This window comes from Pangasianodon hypophthalmus, chromosome 12 (genome assembly GCF_027358585.1).
Source record: "Pangasianodon hypophthalmus isolate fPanHyp1 chromosome 12, fPanHyp1.pri, whole genome shotgun sequence".
In the NCBI taxonomy this organism is placed as follows: Eukaryota; Metazoa; Chordata; class Actinopteri; order Siluriformes; family Pangasiidae; genus Pangasianodon; species Pangasianodon hypophthalmus.
The window spans coordinates 25,996,631-26,010,926 of NC_069721.1; the positions used below are offsets into that span (position 1 = coordinate 25,996,631).

The 14,296-nt window shown below is 38.1% G+C and overlaps 1 protein-coding gene across 2 annotated transcripts; it reads right to left on the reverse strand.

Annotated features, from left to right (window-relative positions):
* Positions 1 to 2,332: 2,332 nt before the first annotated feature.
* LOC128319658 (interferon-induced very large GTPase 1-like) lies at positions 2,333 to 13,724 on the reverse strand. 2 transcript variants are annotated; one of them, XM_053238969.1, is made up of 3 exons: positions 13,397 to 13,724; positions 11,185 to 11,258; positions 2,333 to 11,063 (listed from the first exon to the last, which is right to left on the reverse strand). In XM_053238969.1, the coding sequence occupies exons 2-3, from the start codon at positions 11,224 to 11,226 to the stop codon at positions 6,321 to 6,323; spliced, it is 4,785 nt and encodes a 1,594-aa protein (XP_053094944.1). In that variant the 5' UTR covers positions 11,227 to 11,258; positions 13,397 to 13,724; the 3' UTR covers positions 2,333 to 6,320. The 2 variants fall into 2 exon arrangements, with proteins under 2 accessions (XP_053094944.1, XP_053094945.1); XM_053238970.1 differs by having other exon boundaries at positions 2,335 to 11,066; positions 13,397 to 13,464.
* Between the last annotated feature and the right edge of the window lie 572 nt (positions 13,725 to 14,296).

The window sequence follows — 14,296 nt, forward strand, 5'->3', positions numbered from 1 at the left end:
TCATCAAAATCAACATCTATACTAGATTCCTTTCCTACATGTTTCTTCAAACAGATAATTCCAGAAACAATCAAACCTCTTCTAAAGATAATCAGTTCTTCCCTTAGCACTATCTATGTACCTAAACCTTTTAAACTAGCAGTTATCAAACCTCTGATTAAAAAAACCTGACCCCGACCCCTGTCAAGTCAAGTCAAGTGGAGTTTATTGTCATTTCAACCATATACAGCCAATTAGTACATAGTGAAGCGAAACAACGTTTCTCCAGGACCAAGGTGCTACATAAGACAAATACAGAACTACAAGGGACTGCATAATTTATACAGAAAGTGCACAAATGCAAACATGTGCAGACAGCACAAGACAGTACACTGATTACTGGGATAGACTGGGATAGTAAGTCCCAGCGCAGCGCCGATCAGTACACAGTTCTGTTTAAAAGTGAATCTAGTGACAATAGTGCAAAGAGTACAAGAGTTCAATACAAGTAGCTGAAATAGTGTAAACATAAGAGTAGCAGCCTATGTACAGTATAATAAGTGTAATAAGTCAGCTCTCTAACTACAGGCCAATATGAAACCCCTTTATCTCCAAGCTCCTAGAAAAGGTTGTAGCACAGCAGCTATGCTCATACTTACATAGGAATAACATTCATGAAATGTATCAGTCAGGATTTAGGCCTCATCATAGCACAGAGACAGCGCTGGTTAAAGTGGTAAATGACCTACTACTGGTCTCTGATCAGGGTTGTGTCTCCTTGCTGGTGCTGCTTGACCTTAGTGCAGCTTTTGATACCATTGATCATGCGATTCTCCTCAATAGACTGGAAAATGTAGTAGGCATTAAGAGAACAGCCCTTTCCTGGCTCAGGTCTTATTTGACTGATCGTTATCAGTTTGTAAATGGTGACTCATACTAAGGTAAAGTTTGGTGTCCTGCAAGGCTCTGTTTTAGGCCCACTGCTATTTTCTTTATATATGCTACCTCTGGGTAAAATTATTTGTAAACATGGTATTAGCTTCCACTGTTACGCTGATGACACACAGTTGTATGTTTCAGCAAAGCCAGATGACAGACACCAGCTTAATAAAGTTGAGGAATGTGTAAAAGACATTAGAAACCGGATGCTTATTAACTTTCTCTTACTTAATTCTGACAGGACAGAAGTACTTGTACTAGGACCACATGCAGTTAGAAGTAAGCTTTCTGATTACATAATAACTCTGGATGGTCTTTCTGTTTCATCATGTGCAGCAGTAAAAGACCTTGGCGTGATTATTGACTCCAGTCTTTCATTTGAAGCTCATGTAGATAATATCACTAAGATTGCTTTCTTTCATCTCAGAAATATTGCTAAAATAAGAAATATATTGTCACTACACGATGCAGAAAAACTAGTTCATGCTTCTGTTACCTCTAGGTTGGATTATTGTAATGCCTTACTGTCTGGATGTTCCAGTAAATGCATAAACAAGCTCCAGTTGGTCCAGAATGCAGCAGCAAGAGTCCTTACTTACTTACTTACTTACTTTCTTTTATTGTCCACAAATGGATATTTGTCTTTGGCTTCACAACACATTATAACAAGACAATGAAAGACACTTACATACAACTCTAAAAGGTAAGATAGAATAAAATACCATACAATACAATTGACTCAACATTTCACTTTAGCATACACATATATACATTCCCACATGTACATATATCTGCATACATATTAATATTCATGTCTCAGCATTTAAAATTCTAACTGCAGTTGGCACAAATGACATCTGATACACATTTTTACTTGCCCGAGGTTGTCTAAAACGTCGCCCTGATGGCAACAACTGAAACTCACAGTGCAAAGCGTGTAGTGAATCCTCTATAATAACTAAAGCTTTTTGTTTAACTTTAGCTGTATAAATATCATTTAATTGTTTTTGAGTCTTTCCTACAATCGCACTAGCTATATTAACCACCCTGAACAATTTTTGCTTTGCTTTAGCACTCACATTTCCATACCACATAACCATATTGAAAGACATAATACCCTCCACAAGACTCTTATAAACCATCTCTAAAATATGCTCGCTCACACCAAAATGTTTCAGCCTTCTTATAAGATGCAACCTGTGCATTGACGTTTTAAAAATATAGTCAACATTTTCATCAAAAGTCAGGTGATTATCTATAAATGTTCCCAAATATTTAAAACTAGTAACCATTTCCACTCAGTGTCCATTGAGTATCAAAGGTTGTAATTGTTCAGGAACTTCACTTTTTGGACGAAATTTATATAACTATGATACATTTCATCTCTTCCAGTTCCACCTTTATACAAAAGGCCAACAAGTGCCATATCATCTGCATATTTCAGTAAACTAAAATGTGGATCTTGAATTTTAAATTCGTTTGTGTACAATGAGAATAATAAGGGTGATAATATTGTTCCCTGTGGCACTCCTGTATTTATAATAATTGTCTTTGACACTCTACCATTAGTGAGCACTCTTTGTGGACGATTCACAAGAAAATCTCTAATCCACCAGATAAGACCACCATTCACTCCTAAATCAAGTAATCTCTGTAAAAGAACATCAATCTTAATTGAATTAAAAGCTGAGCTAAAAGTTATAAATAGAATTCTAACATAATTTGTAGTCTGCTGAATCTGTTCAGCCACTAGATTACATAGAGTTAAAGCAGCATCGTCCGTACCCCTAGCCTTTTTATATGCAGATTGGAGGGGGTCCAAGTCTTTAACGACATGAGCCTGAATATGTCTCGTTAACACTTACTTACTAGAACCAGAATGATCACATCACCCCTATCTTATCCACACTGCATTGACTCCCAGTCAGATTTCGTATTGATTATAAAATACTACTATTGACCTAAAAAGCACTGAATGGTCTTGTGCCTCAATACCTGAGCGAACTTTTGGTCTTTCATGATCCGCCACGCCTACTTTGATCAAAAGGTGCAGGCTGTTTGTTGGTACCTTGAATAGTGAAGGCTACAGCAGGGGGTAGAGCTTTCTCTTACAAAGCCCCACAGTTATGGAACAGCCTTCCACTTAGTGTTCGGGGCTCAGACACAGTCTCAGTGTTTAAGTCTCGGCTGAAAACATATTTGTTTAGTCAAGCCTTTTGTGAATAGTTTTCTTAGGTACAGGAGCAGGTCTGGAGGGTTCACAGGCATAGAGTGTTGTGGTGAACTGGGATGTTTGGGTGCTGTCGCCACACCCCCATCTCATGGAAATCACTCACTGCTGCTGAGGATAGCTCCACATGAACAGCCTAAAGATACCTGAGATTACTGAGGATGGTACCACATAGAAACCATGAAGATGGCTTTAGACTGCAATTGATACAAACATTTTTGCTACGATGGCTTAGGACTACAATTGCTATGATAGCTTTAAGACTGCAATTCCCATGAACAGTTTTGCATTCAAGTCTCCATCAGTGAACAGTTGATAACTTCAACAAATCAGACTTCATGTGAAAACTGTAATGAATTTCCTGGTTACACAACTGCACTATTTGTCCATGTAGCACACAGTTACAGAAGGGAATGATTTATAATCGCACTATCGGGTGTCACTCAGATGAGGATGGTTCCCTTTAGAGTCTGGTTCCTCTGAAGGTTTCTTCCTCATATCGTCTCAGGGAGTTTTTCCTCACCACTACTTGCTTATTAGGGATTTATAAATTTAAAATTGATATATTTGTGTAAAGCTGCTTTGTGACAATGTCCATTGTTAAAAGTGCTATACAAATAAAATTGAACAGAATTGAAATAAAGAAAAGCTGCACATGACAAAAACAACCCGAAAACACACATTTAAAAAAATAAAATCATTATCATGGAAAAACAAAAAATTTCAAAACATTCAGCAGTAATACCCGTTCTTATATCTACACCTATGGAGTTTAAACTGCATCATTAATGTGTTGTGTGTGAGGGCATCCAGTCTGAGTGCAGATCAGTGTTAATGAGAGTAATTATTAACGGAGAGTGTGAGGTATTGTGAATTGAGTGAATACAAAGCCATTCACGAGTACAAAGCAGTGACACAAGCTTTCAGAGAAGCTGCTTTTATTTCATTCATTCAAAAACTCTAATTTTTGTAAACAGTTCCTGTTTTTTGTCACTTTTTGCTGTTGCTTGGTGATGAGGGCAGGGTGTGGGGATTGTTGACTCCATATCAATGCCCATGGTTTTGGAATGGGATCTCCAACAAGCTCATATAGGTGTGATGGTCAGGTGTCCGCATACTTTTGGCCGTATCTTACAATAGAAATGGTTCTGCATTTGCTGTAAAACAAGATGTTGGTGGCCACAGAGCATTTTAAACTAGCCCAATCTGGCAGCCCTGTCTTTAACTGACTGTGTGACAGCAGGATTTGTGCCCCAGTAGACCTCTATTAGTTCTTATTATATTTCTCATTTTTGTCCACTAGCTGCAATAATAACTCTAAATGGGGCAGTGAGCGCGTTACACATTTTCTTAAATGGTTGATATAAACAGTGGGGCTCTGCACAACCTGCTCTTATGGAAAAACCACCACTGGATTTCTACTACTACATTATAAAGAGAATAGAATTGATAATTATGAGAAAATGATTAAAAGTATTACACGTCCAATACAAAGTATTACAGTTCTTATTTCTCAGAAGGTTCAGAAGGTTTTCTAAAGCAATCAAAAAGGTAATACATCTAAACTTACAGTATAATAACAAATCATGAAGGAAAAAAAAAGAAATGCATAAATATATATTTAAGGCAGCAACTTAGAAAGTTGAAATCACATTTTAACCCTTTCATGTACAGACATGTAGATTAACTGTCTCAGCTCCTCCATCTACTGAACAAACAGTGAAACTACAAGTAAAGTTTTGGAGACAGATTTATTAATAGATTAATCAATTTATAAGTGTGTAAGTACTTTGTTAATGATTAGATAACATATCTGTTAAAATAATCACTGGTATAATTTCAAAATATCTAATTGCTGGAACACAAAAAGCCTCTTCATAATACAGTTAAAGTGGATATAAAAAGTTTACACGCACTTGTTAAAATTGTAGGTTTTTGTGATCTAAAAAATGAAATAGTGAGATATTTTTCCTCCTTTAATGCAATATAGCAACCAACAACAATCAAGTGAAAAACAAATAGATACATTTTATGAGTGAAAAAGAAAAAACGATAGTCTGGTTGCATTTTGTTGGTTTCTATATAAATGTAAAGTTTATTGATGATTTGACTGCCGATAGAAGTAGCAGGATGAATTCTGAAGTGCATAGAGCTATAGTTTCTGCTGAGACTCAGTCAAATGCTGCAAAACTGATAGGATGGTGCTTCACAGTACAGATGGATAATGACTCAAAATGTACCGTGAAAGCAACCCAAGATTTTCTTAAGGCAAAGAAATGAAATGTTCTTAAATGTCCAATGACCTCAAACCAGTTGAGCTGCTTTTCACTAACTGAAGACAAAACTGAAGGCAGGAGGATCCACAAACAAGCAGCAACTGAAGGTGGCTGCAGTAAAGACCTGGCAAAGCATCTCAAGGAAACCCAGCATTTGGTGATGTCCATGGGGTCCAGACTTCAGGCAGTCATTGACTGCAAACGATTTGTATACAAGTATTAAAAATAATCCTAATATTTATGATTGTTAGTTTATCCAATTACTTTTTGAGCCTGTGAAAATAGAGGGACTCTGTAAAAATGGCTGTAATTTCTAAATGGTTAATGCAATATTTTTGTTAAACCCCTTGAATTAAAGCTGAACGTCTACACTTCAATCACATCTTGATTGCTTGATTTTAAATACATTGTGGTGGTATACAGAGGCAAAATTCACTACAATTGTGTAATTGTCCAAATACTTATGGACCTGACTATATAGCCACTTTACATTAAAAAAATACAGTTATGAGAATCATTGACAAATCAATAAACTTCAGTTTCCTATATGCAGTAAAATAAAGTCACTCACATATTAATACATTAATCCCAAATAACATACATGCAAAAAAGATATCTTGAAAACTGTTGTCTTATTAAAGACTAAATGTCTTGTTAAATGAATTAGCAGCCGCTATGACGCTAGTACATATAGCTAGAATTTGATCTTGAACGCATTGATCTTGAAGCTGAGGAGCATGAATGTGTTGTAGAGGACAGTATTTTGATATGTGGATGTGGCTTAAGCCTTCTCATTAGGATAAGCTGGACTGTGGCTGCTCTTCCATCAGATACAGATGTTTTGTGTCATGGGTTGTCAGAAAGCACAGAAAAGTGCCAGAACGCCTTAAAATGTATTAATATATTCCTAAACTTTTAACAGCATCTGACTGGCTATAAGTTTTCCAATTAGCAGGAATCTGCCCTTTACCACAAAATATTTTTTTATGGTGCTTTTCAAGATTTTTCTGAAATTCACAAACAAACCATTTCCAGTAAGCCAGCTCAGACAAATCAGTGGAGATGCCCCATTTTTCATACTTCCCACCTGCTTTCCTGTACTGTTTAAAAGGGTGACAAAACCTAGATTTGCTTGATGGATAAAAAAACTTGTTACTTGCTACTGCTGTTGTGCAAAAGTCGATGAAGAGTTCTGTTGTACTCCTATAAAACATTCCATTCATTCCAGCTGTGCGATGGAAATCAGCATTGTGATCTCCAGGATGGTCTTTTTGGCTGTTGGTACAGACGGCTCCACAGAAAGGACACTGCTCCCAGCAGCACCTGCAGAAGTGTTTGATTAGAATCTCATCAGGTCTTTCTCTGAACTTCTCCATGGTGAAGTCAGAAATCTTACTGAGGCTTTTCTTTAGCTCTTCAACAACAGCCAAGAGTTCTTTCTTTATAACATCCACAAGAACATCATAGTCAACGCAATCCTTATACTCTTCATTGCATAAGTGAACTCTAGTATCTCCTAACTCATCTGCAAGGCTGTTGGAAAAACATTCCAGCCACTGATTTGCATCACCATTGACATGTTTGACTTCATCTGTTGCTATTTTTACAGCACTTATGATGCTTCTCTGTTTGTTGTCAATGTATGTTTTAATGGCAGAAACTGCTTGAGGGTTTTCAGCTGCCATGAACTCTTTAACTCTGGCCTTGATGAAATCTTCAAAGTGAGCCCTAGGATTGTACATGTATGTTAAGTAGTTTTCAAACTTCTCATCCTTATTTCCCTCCTGCTCTGCCAAAGACTTCAGAATGTGTTTTTCCAGATCAGCTCTGTTCCCATTAAATGGTGGCTTCCCTCTCATCTGTCCACACAAAAATTTAGTGATCATGTTGTAGACACTCTGCAGAATCGCTTCTTTCACTTTACTGCAAACCTGGTCTCCAAGTATAGCTGCTGATGTTGCTCCCTCCCAGTATTTCTGAAAGATGTTGAAATACTCAGCCCTTTTCTTTTCAAAGTAAATAAGTGGATCATTTGCTTCTTTGAATTTTTTGTGCAGCTCTGAGATGCGTTTTGCTGACTGGTCACACACATAAAGTGAGAGATCTACATAGAAATCTTGGTTAAAGACAGAGGCATCATCAAATAAGTTTAGACTTTTCTTGAATTGTGCTTCAAATTCATGCACCTGTGTTTTGACATCGTCTGCAATGGATTGAATGTAATGTGAACTGAATCCCTGTGCTGAGAATGGAAATGACTCCACCTTTCTTTTGGTTTGTTCAGTGACCTTAATAATTAGATCACGTATTGATTTGTTTATCTCTGGTGTAAGAGAATTTCCAGACCAAAATATAAATAATCTTTTCAATATGCTCTTGTTAGTTGGGACATAGCTGGTGTAATCACTGACCCTTTCAATTATTTTATATTCTGAAGAACGCTTTCGATTTGAAACCAAGTCATGTCTGTAGACCTCTCCCAGAACTTCAGTTATGTCCTTTGAGATGTTAACATCTTCGATTTTTGGAGCATGTTCAGCTAATTCAGAGACCCATTTTCCCCACATAGAATCAAATTCTACTTTTGCATGTATTTCCTTGTTATGCTTCCTTTTAAGTTTTAAAGCGAGCTCTTTGCTCTTTTCAAAGAGTGTCTTCTCGTGGTTCACACGTTGCTTATCAAGGTTTTGTCTAATGCTTTTCTGCTGAATGCTGTCATCCACTTTTCTCTTTGCTTCCTCTATTAGATCATCATGGAGGTGCTGGATTTGTGTCTCAAATTTGCATTTCCACTGAATCATTATTTCCTTTTCGTTGTCTTCTTCAAAATATCGGTTGAATGCATTTTGGACATTCTGTAGAGTTCCTGTCATTTCTCTTACAAGGTCTCGCCTCTGAACTGTTTCTACGATTCCACTGGCTACTCTATTAAGCATTTTCTCTTCTATAGTCATCATGGCACTCCTCAGACTCCAGGTCCATTTCCCATACTCCTGCTCCAGTTTCCTGTACACTGATATCTCTTGTGCATTCTTAAAACTAAACACAAAATTTTCATCCAGTAGAGCATTCCACAGGTCTTTCACACGTTTTTGAAACTGTGATAATTTCAGGCCATTTGTAGTTGATGCACGGGAAAGGATATCTCTCTTTAGTTCCTGAATATTCGCGCTGTAGCATGGGTTTGGTGGTGCCATGGGTGGAGAACCCTCCCAGAGCTGTGCAAAGTACTTCACATCACTCTCTACATCAAATGCAATTACATCAGTGAAATTTTCTGCACAGTAGTCTGCATCTTTAGCTGCTACTTTAGTCATTTTATCCAGTGTTTCCTGCAAATGTCTCCTTCCATCCATGATTTTCTCTCTAGCTGCAATATCAGAAACATTCTGATGCACAAACATGCAACTGGGGTTTAATCTGACCTGCTTCATCCTCAGGAATGCGTGAACAACAATTTGCAGTATTTCCTGCATTTCATTGGGGTTCTCTCCATAGATGTTAATCAGAGTCACATTTCCTAATCCTACCACAAATGTGGAAAGTTCATTGTCATGATGGATGATGTTTCCAGACATCTCTAAAGATCGGAGACCTTCAGTATCAACCATCAATATGTAGTCAAACTTCAGGTCTTCCTTCCTGTCCTCAGAAACTCTAACCAGCTTCATAAAGGCTCCTCTGGTGCATCTGCCTGCACTGACTGCAAACTGGAGCCCAAACATGGCATTCAGCATGGTAGATTTCCCAGAGCTCTGAATTCCCAAAACAGACAACACAAAAACTCTCTGATCTCCCAGTATCTTGATGACTTCATCTAAAACATCTGTAACCCAGGTTAGAGGAACATAATCTGTATCACCATCCATCAGCTCCATTGGCTGCCCAGATATCATGAGTTTAGCAGCAAGTTCAGGCAGGTAAGACCAGTTTCCAAGCTCTTTCCTGGTCATGCTCTTTTCTTCTGAGACTGAGGCTTCATAAATCTGACCCATCTCTCTCAGTATGTGCTCCAAGCCAAAGTTGGCAGCATTCAGTTCTTTTGATATTTTTTCTAAGTTTGATTGTTCAGCCTTCAGTTTGTCCGGATTTGCTTGTCCTTCAGCTTTGTCATGTTTTTTTTTCAAGGCCAACACATCTGTCCATTTTTGGTGATATTCTTGTCGGATGGTAGAGAGTTTCTCTGAAGTGAACTCATCCAGGCAAATTCCAGTCCAGCTCAAGAAATACATTCTCTCATTGACTGACAGTGATATTAAACATCCAACAAATAACTCCATGAATTCACTGAAGCCATGTTCCTTCTGTTTCCGTCTTATTTCCTTCATTTCAGTTTTCTTGTTGCTGAGCTCTGTTTCTATGTCGGTACTTTGAAGTCGCCGTAAGCTTTTGCTCTTCTCGCACCAGTCATGCCACAGTTTTCCCTGGCAGGGCAGATATTTCTCTTTTACTGTCAGTGGATCTTTTCCATATAGAACACGCATTGTATTTTGTGCAGCTTCCTTTCCTCTCCGACAGGCCTCATTGTTCTCATCCACACTGAGCTTTGAGTAGTTGGTCATTTTTTTAAGGTTGAAGGTCACAGATGTTTGTAAGAAACAGTTCTTGATCATATCTCTGAGTAGACCAGACACATTAGGATCACTTCTGTTTTTTATTCCCAGGCTGTATTTTCCTTTTTGAAATTCACACATAGGATCTTCATTATCATCTTCTTCATCAGTTAGAACAATGAGAGGTGTCAGTGAGTCATAAAGATCCTGTACAATTCTCATATTATTATCATTATCATCATCAAACTTAGGCAACAGTATAACATTTACAGAGGCCATGGTAGTAAGTATCTCTCTTTGAGTTACAGCTCTGCTGGAATCACCATGAAGATTACAGAAAGCAACGCATTCAGTGAAATGATCAGAGCTTTTCCCAGATGGACAGTACCAGGCGATCTCCACCACTCCTTCCATCGGTAGACGGTTTTTGCTGCTGCCTGGACAGTTTCTGTGGAAAAATGTGTTGTGCTTTTCATTAATCAGGTTGTTGATCAGCTGAGACTTGGATGAGGAAACAGACCCAAGCCTGAAGAATGCCACCATTGAAGTTTCTGCTTTGTAAACAGGCACAGTCTTGCTGATGATTTTTCCTGAAGCATCAGTCGACTTCCAGCTCTTGTTGATTTTATGCATTGACCAGAGAGGAAATTCAATTTTCCTGCTAAAGGGATTGGGTACCAGCAGAGGGATCGCATACTGACACTGTGCCAGTTTAGTCACCATGATTTGTCTAAGAAAATCATCTGCACAAAGGAACACTGCCATCTGAACATCCATTGGGTTAATCTGGGTCTGTGTTCTTTTGGTATTTACAGTACATTTTTTAAAATTTTTAAAATCAGCAAAACTACCTTTTCTTGATATGGACTTTTTTGGTGGAGGCTTATTTGTGACAGAGATGTGTCTTGCTGTGTAATCTCCAGTGAGCAGACGTTGCATGAAAGCATGAACCAGTTCATTCTCTCTACTAGGCTCTTGTACTGTGATTTTAGATATTTCAAGAAAGTATCCGCTGGTAAGTTTGTCTTCATATTTATTCCCAAGGCCAAGTCTACACAACAGCTCCTCAACTAAGTTTGATTCTGCCTGCTGAAAAATCATACAAAATAATGCAATATATTGTCATTTGAAACTATATTCAATTTATTTGAATAGTGTTTTTCTCTGAATGCTTATTTCACTGAAATTATATGAACATTTATACAACCTGAGAATGGACATCTGTTTGTGTTTCGGTGCTGTTTGCCATTTTGTTGCTTCTTGGTTCATTCCAGTTAATGTCTGGGAACAACAAGGTATAAAAATGTAAGTGTTATTTGCAGTGAAAAGTTATACTATTTTTGCAATAATTTACTGGCAACTCGAGATAAAAATGTGCTTAATCAAAAGTTAATACTGTAAAAATAATTACAATAATATACACTGCATTGGCATAATCACTTGACTGCCTGCACTGAATTGCGTAAAGCACTGAATGGTCTCACACCACAGGACCTGAGCTAACTTCTGGTCTTTTATGATCTGCCATGCCTACTTTGATTCAAAGGTGCAGGCTCTTTGTTGGTACCTAGAATAGTAAAGGCTAGAGCAGGGGGCAGGGCTTTCTCTTACAAAGCCCCAAAGTTATGGAACAGCCTTCTAATTAGTGTTCAGAACTCAGACACAGTCTCACTGTTTAAGTCTTGGGTGAAAATCCCTTTGTAGTCAAGGTTTTTGTTAATAAATAAATAAAAGCTTTTTGTTTTTCTCTAGTAAGTCTGGCGAGATCATGGGATCACAGAGACTTTTGCTAATAATACTGTAAGTTGTTATGTCCCAGGCCCTCATGCCTGTTTTACCCTCTTTTTATTTACGCTATCATAGCTAGTCCTGTTGGAGTCCCTGCTTGCACCCTCCACACAAATGGCCTCATTTATTAATCATTTAGTAAAGTTGTGTGTAAAATTGTGAAAGCCAAACCAAAGTAATCATTACCGCATGATTTACAAAAGTACGGCAAATGCTGATTTTCTTCATACTCGCATGTGTATGATGATGAATGTCAATCATCCATAAATTACGAGGTCAATGCATAGCATAGCTGATTTGCATTTGGTGATGCCCACAAAACTCAACAAAACTCAGTATTGGAAAAGCAGAAGGGAATGAGAATAAAAATTTTGGCACAGAACACTAGGAGTATACAGCATGTTGCGGTTTGAGAAATACCAGATCAGTCACTAATGGGTCACTTGGTTCTGGCTCTAATAAAGTGACACACCATAGTAAAAGAAGACGATTGTGGCAAATGGAACCGACTTGAGCACTGCCTGAGTCATTGCAGCCCATCCTTCTATTATACAGCAGCATTCTTAATTAAATGACTGGTCTCATTTATGGATTCAACTTGAATTGTTTTCTTTAATTCTTCATATTTAATTTTTCTTTAATTATGGTTATTCATATGAAATGACTGGAACAATTTATGAATAAATCCATTTGTATCCAGCTTGATAAATGAGGCTCAGTATACTTCCCCTTAAACAACTATAAAACAAGTGTGTATCAAATAATTTGTTCTCTCTCTTTTTCCCTCTATCTCTTTCTCTGTTGAGCTACATGTTACTCTGCTGCCTGAGGAGATGCCGGTGATCCTCACTCCTTCTGCCCTCTGGACCTACGTGATCCATTGTGATGCTTTACTTCTGCCTGGAGCCTCCTTCACCTGAGAATCAGTCATTGCTGCTGAGGATGGCCCGCATGAATAGCCTTATTTGTGCCATGAGATTGCTGTTGATTGTACTACACAGATACCCTAAAGATGGCTGTGGATAGACTCACTTGGATAGCCTAAAGATTGCACTTACTAAAATCTACGCTCAAGTCTCATTTAATATACAGTGGTAGTATAATATATAAAATGACTTGGATAGACTTATCAACATAAAGCTAAAACCCTAATGAAAACAAATATGCTCATACTGAAGATTCTTTCTACACACTGCACTGTTTGACTTTATAGGATACAGTTGTGCATACACTATATGAGCAATGACTCATAATCGCACTACCCTGTGTCACCCAGAAGAGAATGGGTTCCCTTCTGGTTCCTTTCAAGGTTTCTTCCTCATGTAATCTCAGGAAGTTTTTCCTCACCACTGTCACCTCTGGCTTGCTCATTAAGGATCTAAAGCTAAACCCATATCTGGATTTCTGGAAAGCTGCTTTGTCACAATGTCCATTGTTAGAAAATGCAATATACATTAAACTGAATTTAACAGAATTGCATTTAAAAAAAAAAAAAAAAAACTTAAAACAAATCAATGTTTTGTGCGACCAGATTTTGTCTTTAAAACTGCATCAATTCGTTTAGGCATACTTACATAATTTATATAAGACATAGATACATTATAGTTTATAAAGAAGTATAAAGACTTTACCTGTGTAAGGACGCAGTTCTGACTTGTGCTGTCTCTTGTTCTCAGTTGGCTGCTGATTGTTTCTTGTGTTAGCTGGTTAGATTGTGAAACCTGGAATGCTGCAGTGTTTTTAAAAAGGTGAGGCAGATTTCCCTGAAATTACATGACCCAGTTTGGAATGCATAAATGTCCTCCTACATAGCTGATGGGTAACTTCCTCATTTTTAATTCTTAACACCAACAATTGCATGGTAATTTTTGTAGCAGCAATTTTTAAAGGTAATTTGAAGTTGTATGAAAACCCATGTGAATAATGCTTTACTGTCTGGATGTTCCAGTGTTGCATAAACAAGCTTTAGTTAGTCAAGAATGCAGCAGCAAGAGTCCTTACTAGAAGAGTCCTTACCTCCTGGCTCTCCCTTTTAGTTGCTATGCTGTCATATCTAATATTACTGTCCCTGCTTGCAGTCTGCACACAATGTACATTGTCCTTAACCATTACATGACAATAAGCATACCTAATAATCTGTGTTTCTCTCTCTCTCTCCCTCTCTGTCTCTCTCTGTCAAGCTACACATGCTACTCCTGAGATACCAGTGATCTTGACCCCTTCTGCTCTCTGGACCTGACAGATCCATCCTGATGCCCTGCTACTGGTTTCTCATCAACTCTCATCACTTGGAAACCATTCTGTCAGACAGTGTACCCTGCCTAGATTAGGGTTACCGGCACCCACCCCTGGGGCGCCTGAAGGCAAGCTCCTGGTGACCAGGCCACCCATGTAACCTGTGTCAGGCTCACCCTGAAATGCTGATATGGAGCCCAATTGTGGGCAAGATCAAGGGTGGGAGTCACGTCCAATGTCTGTTGGGTGGCAGGCATGTGATAGACATTCTTAGATTGACTAGACCTGTACAATGG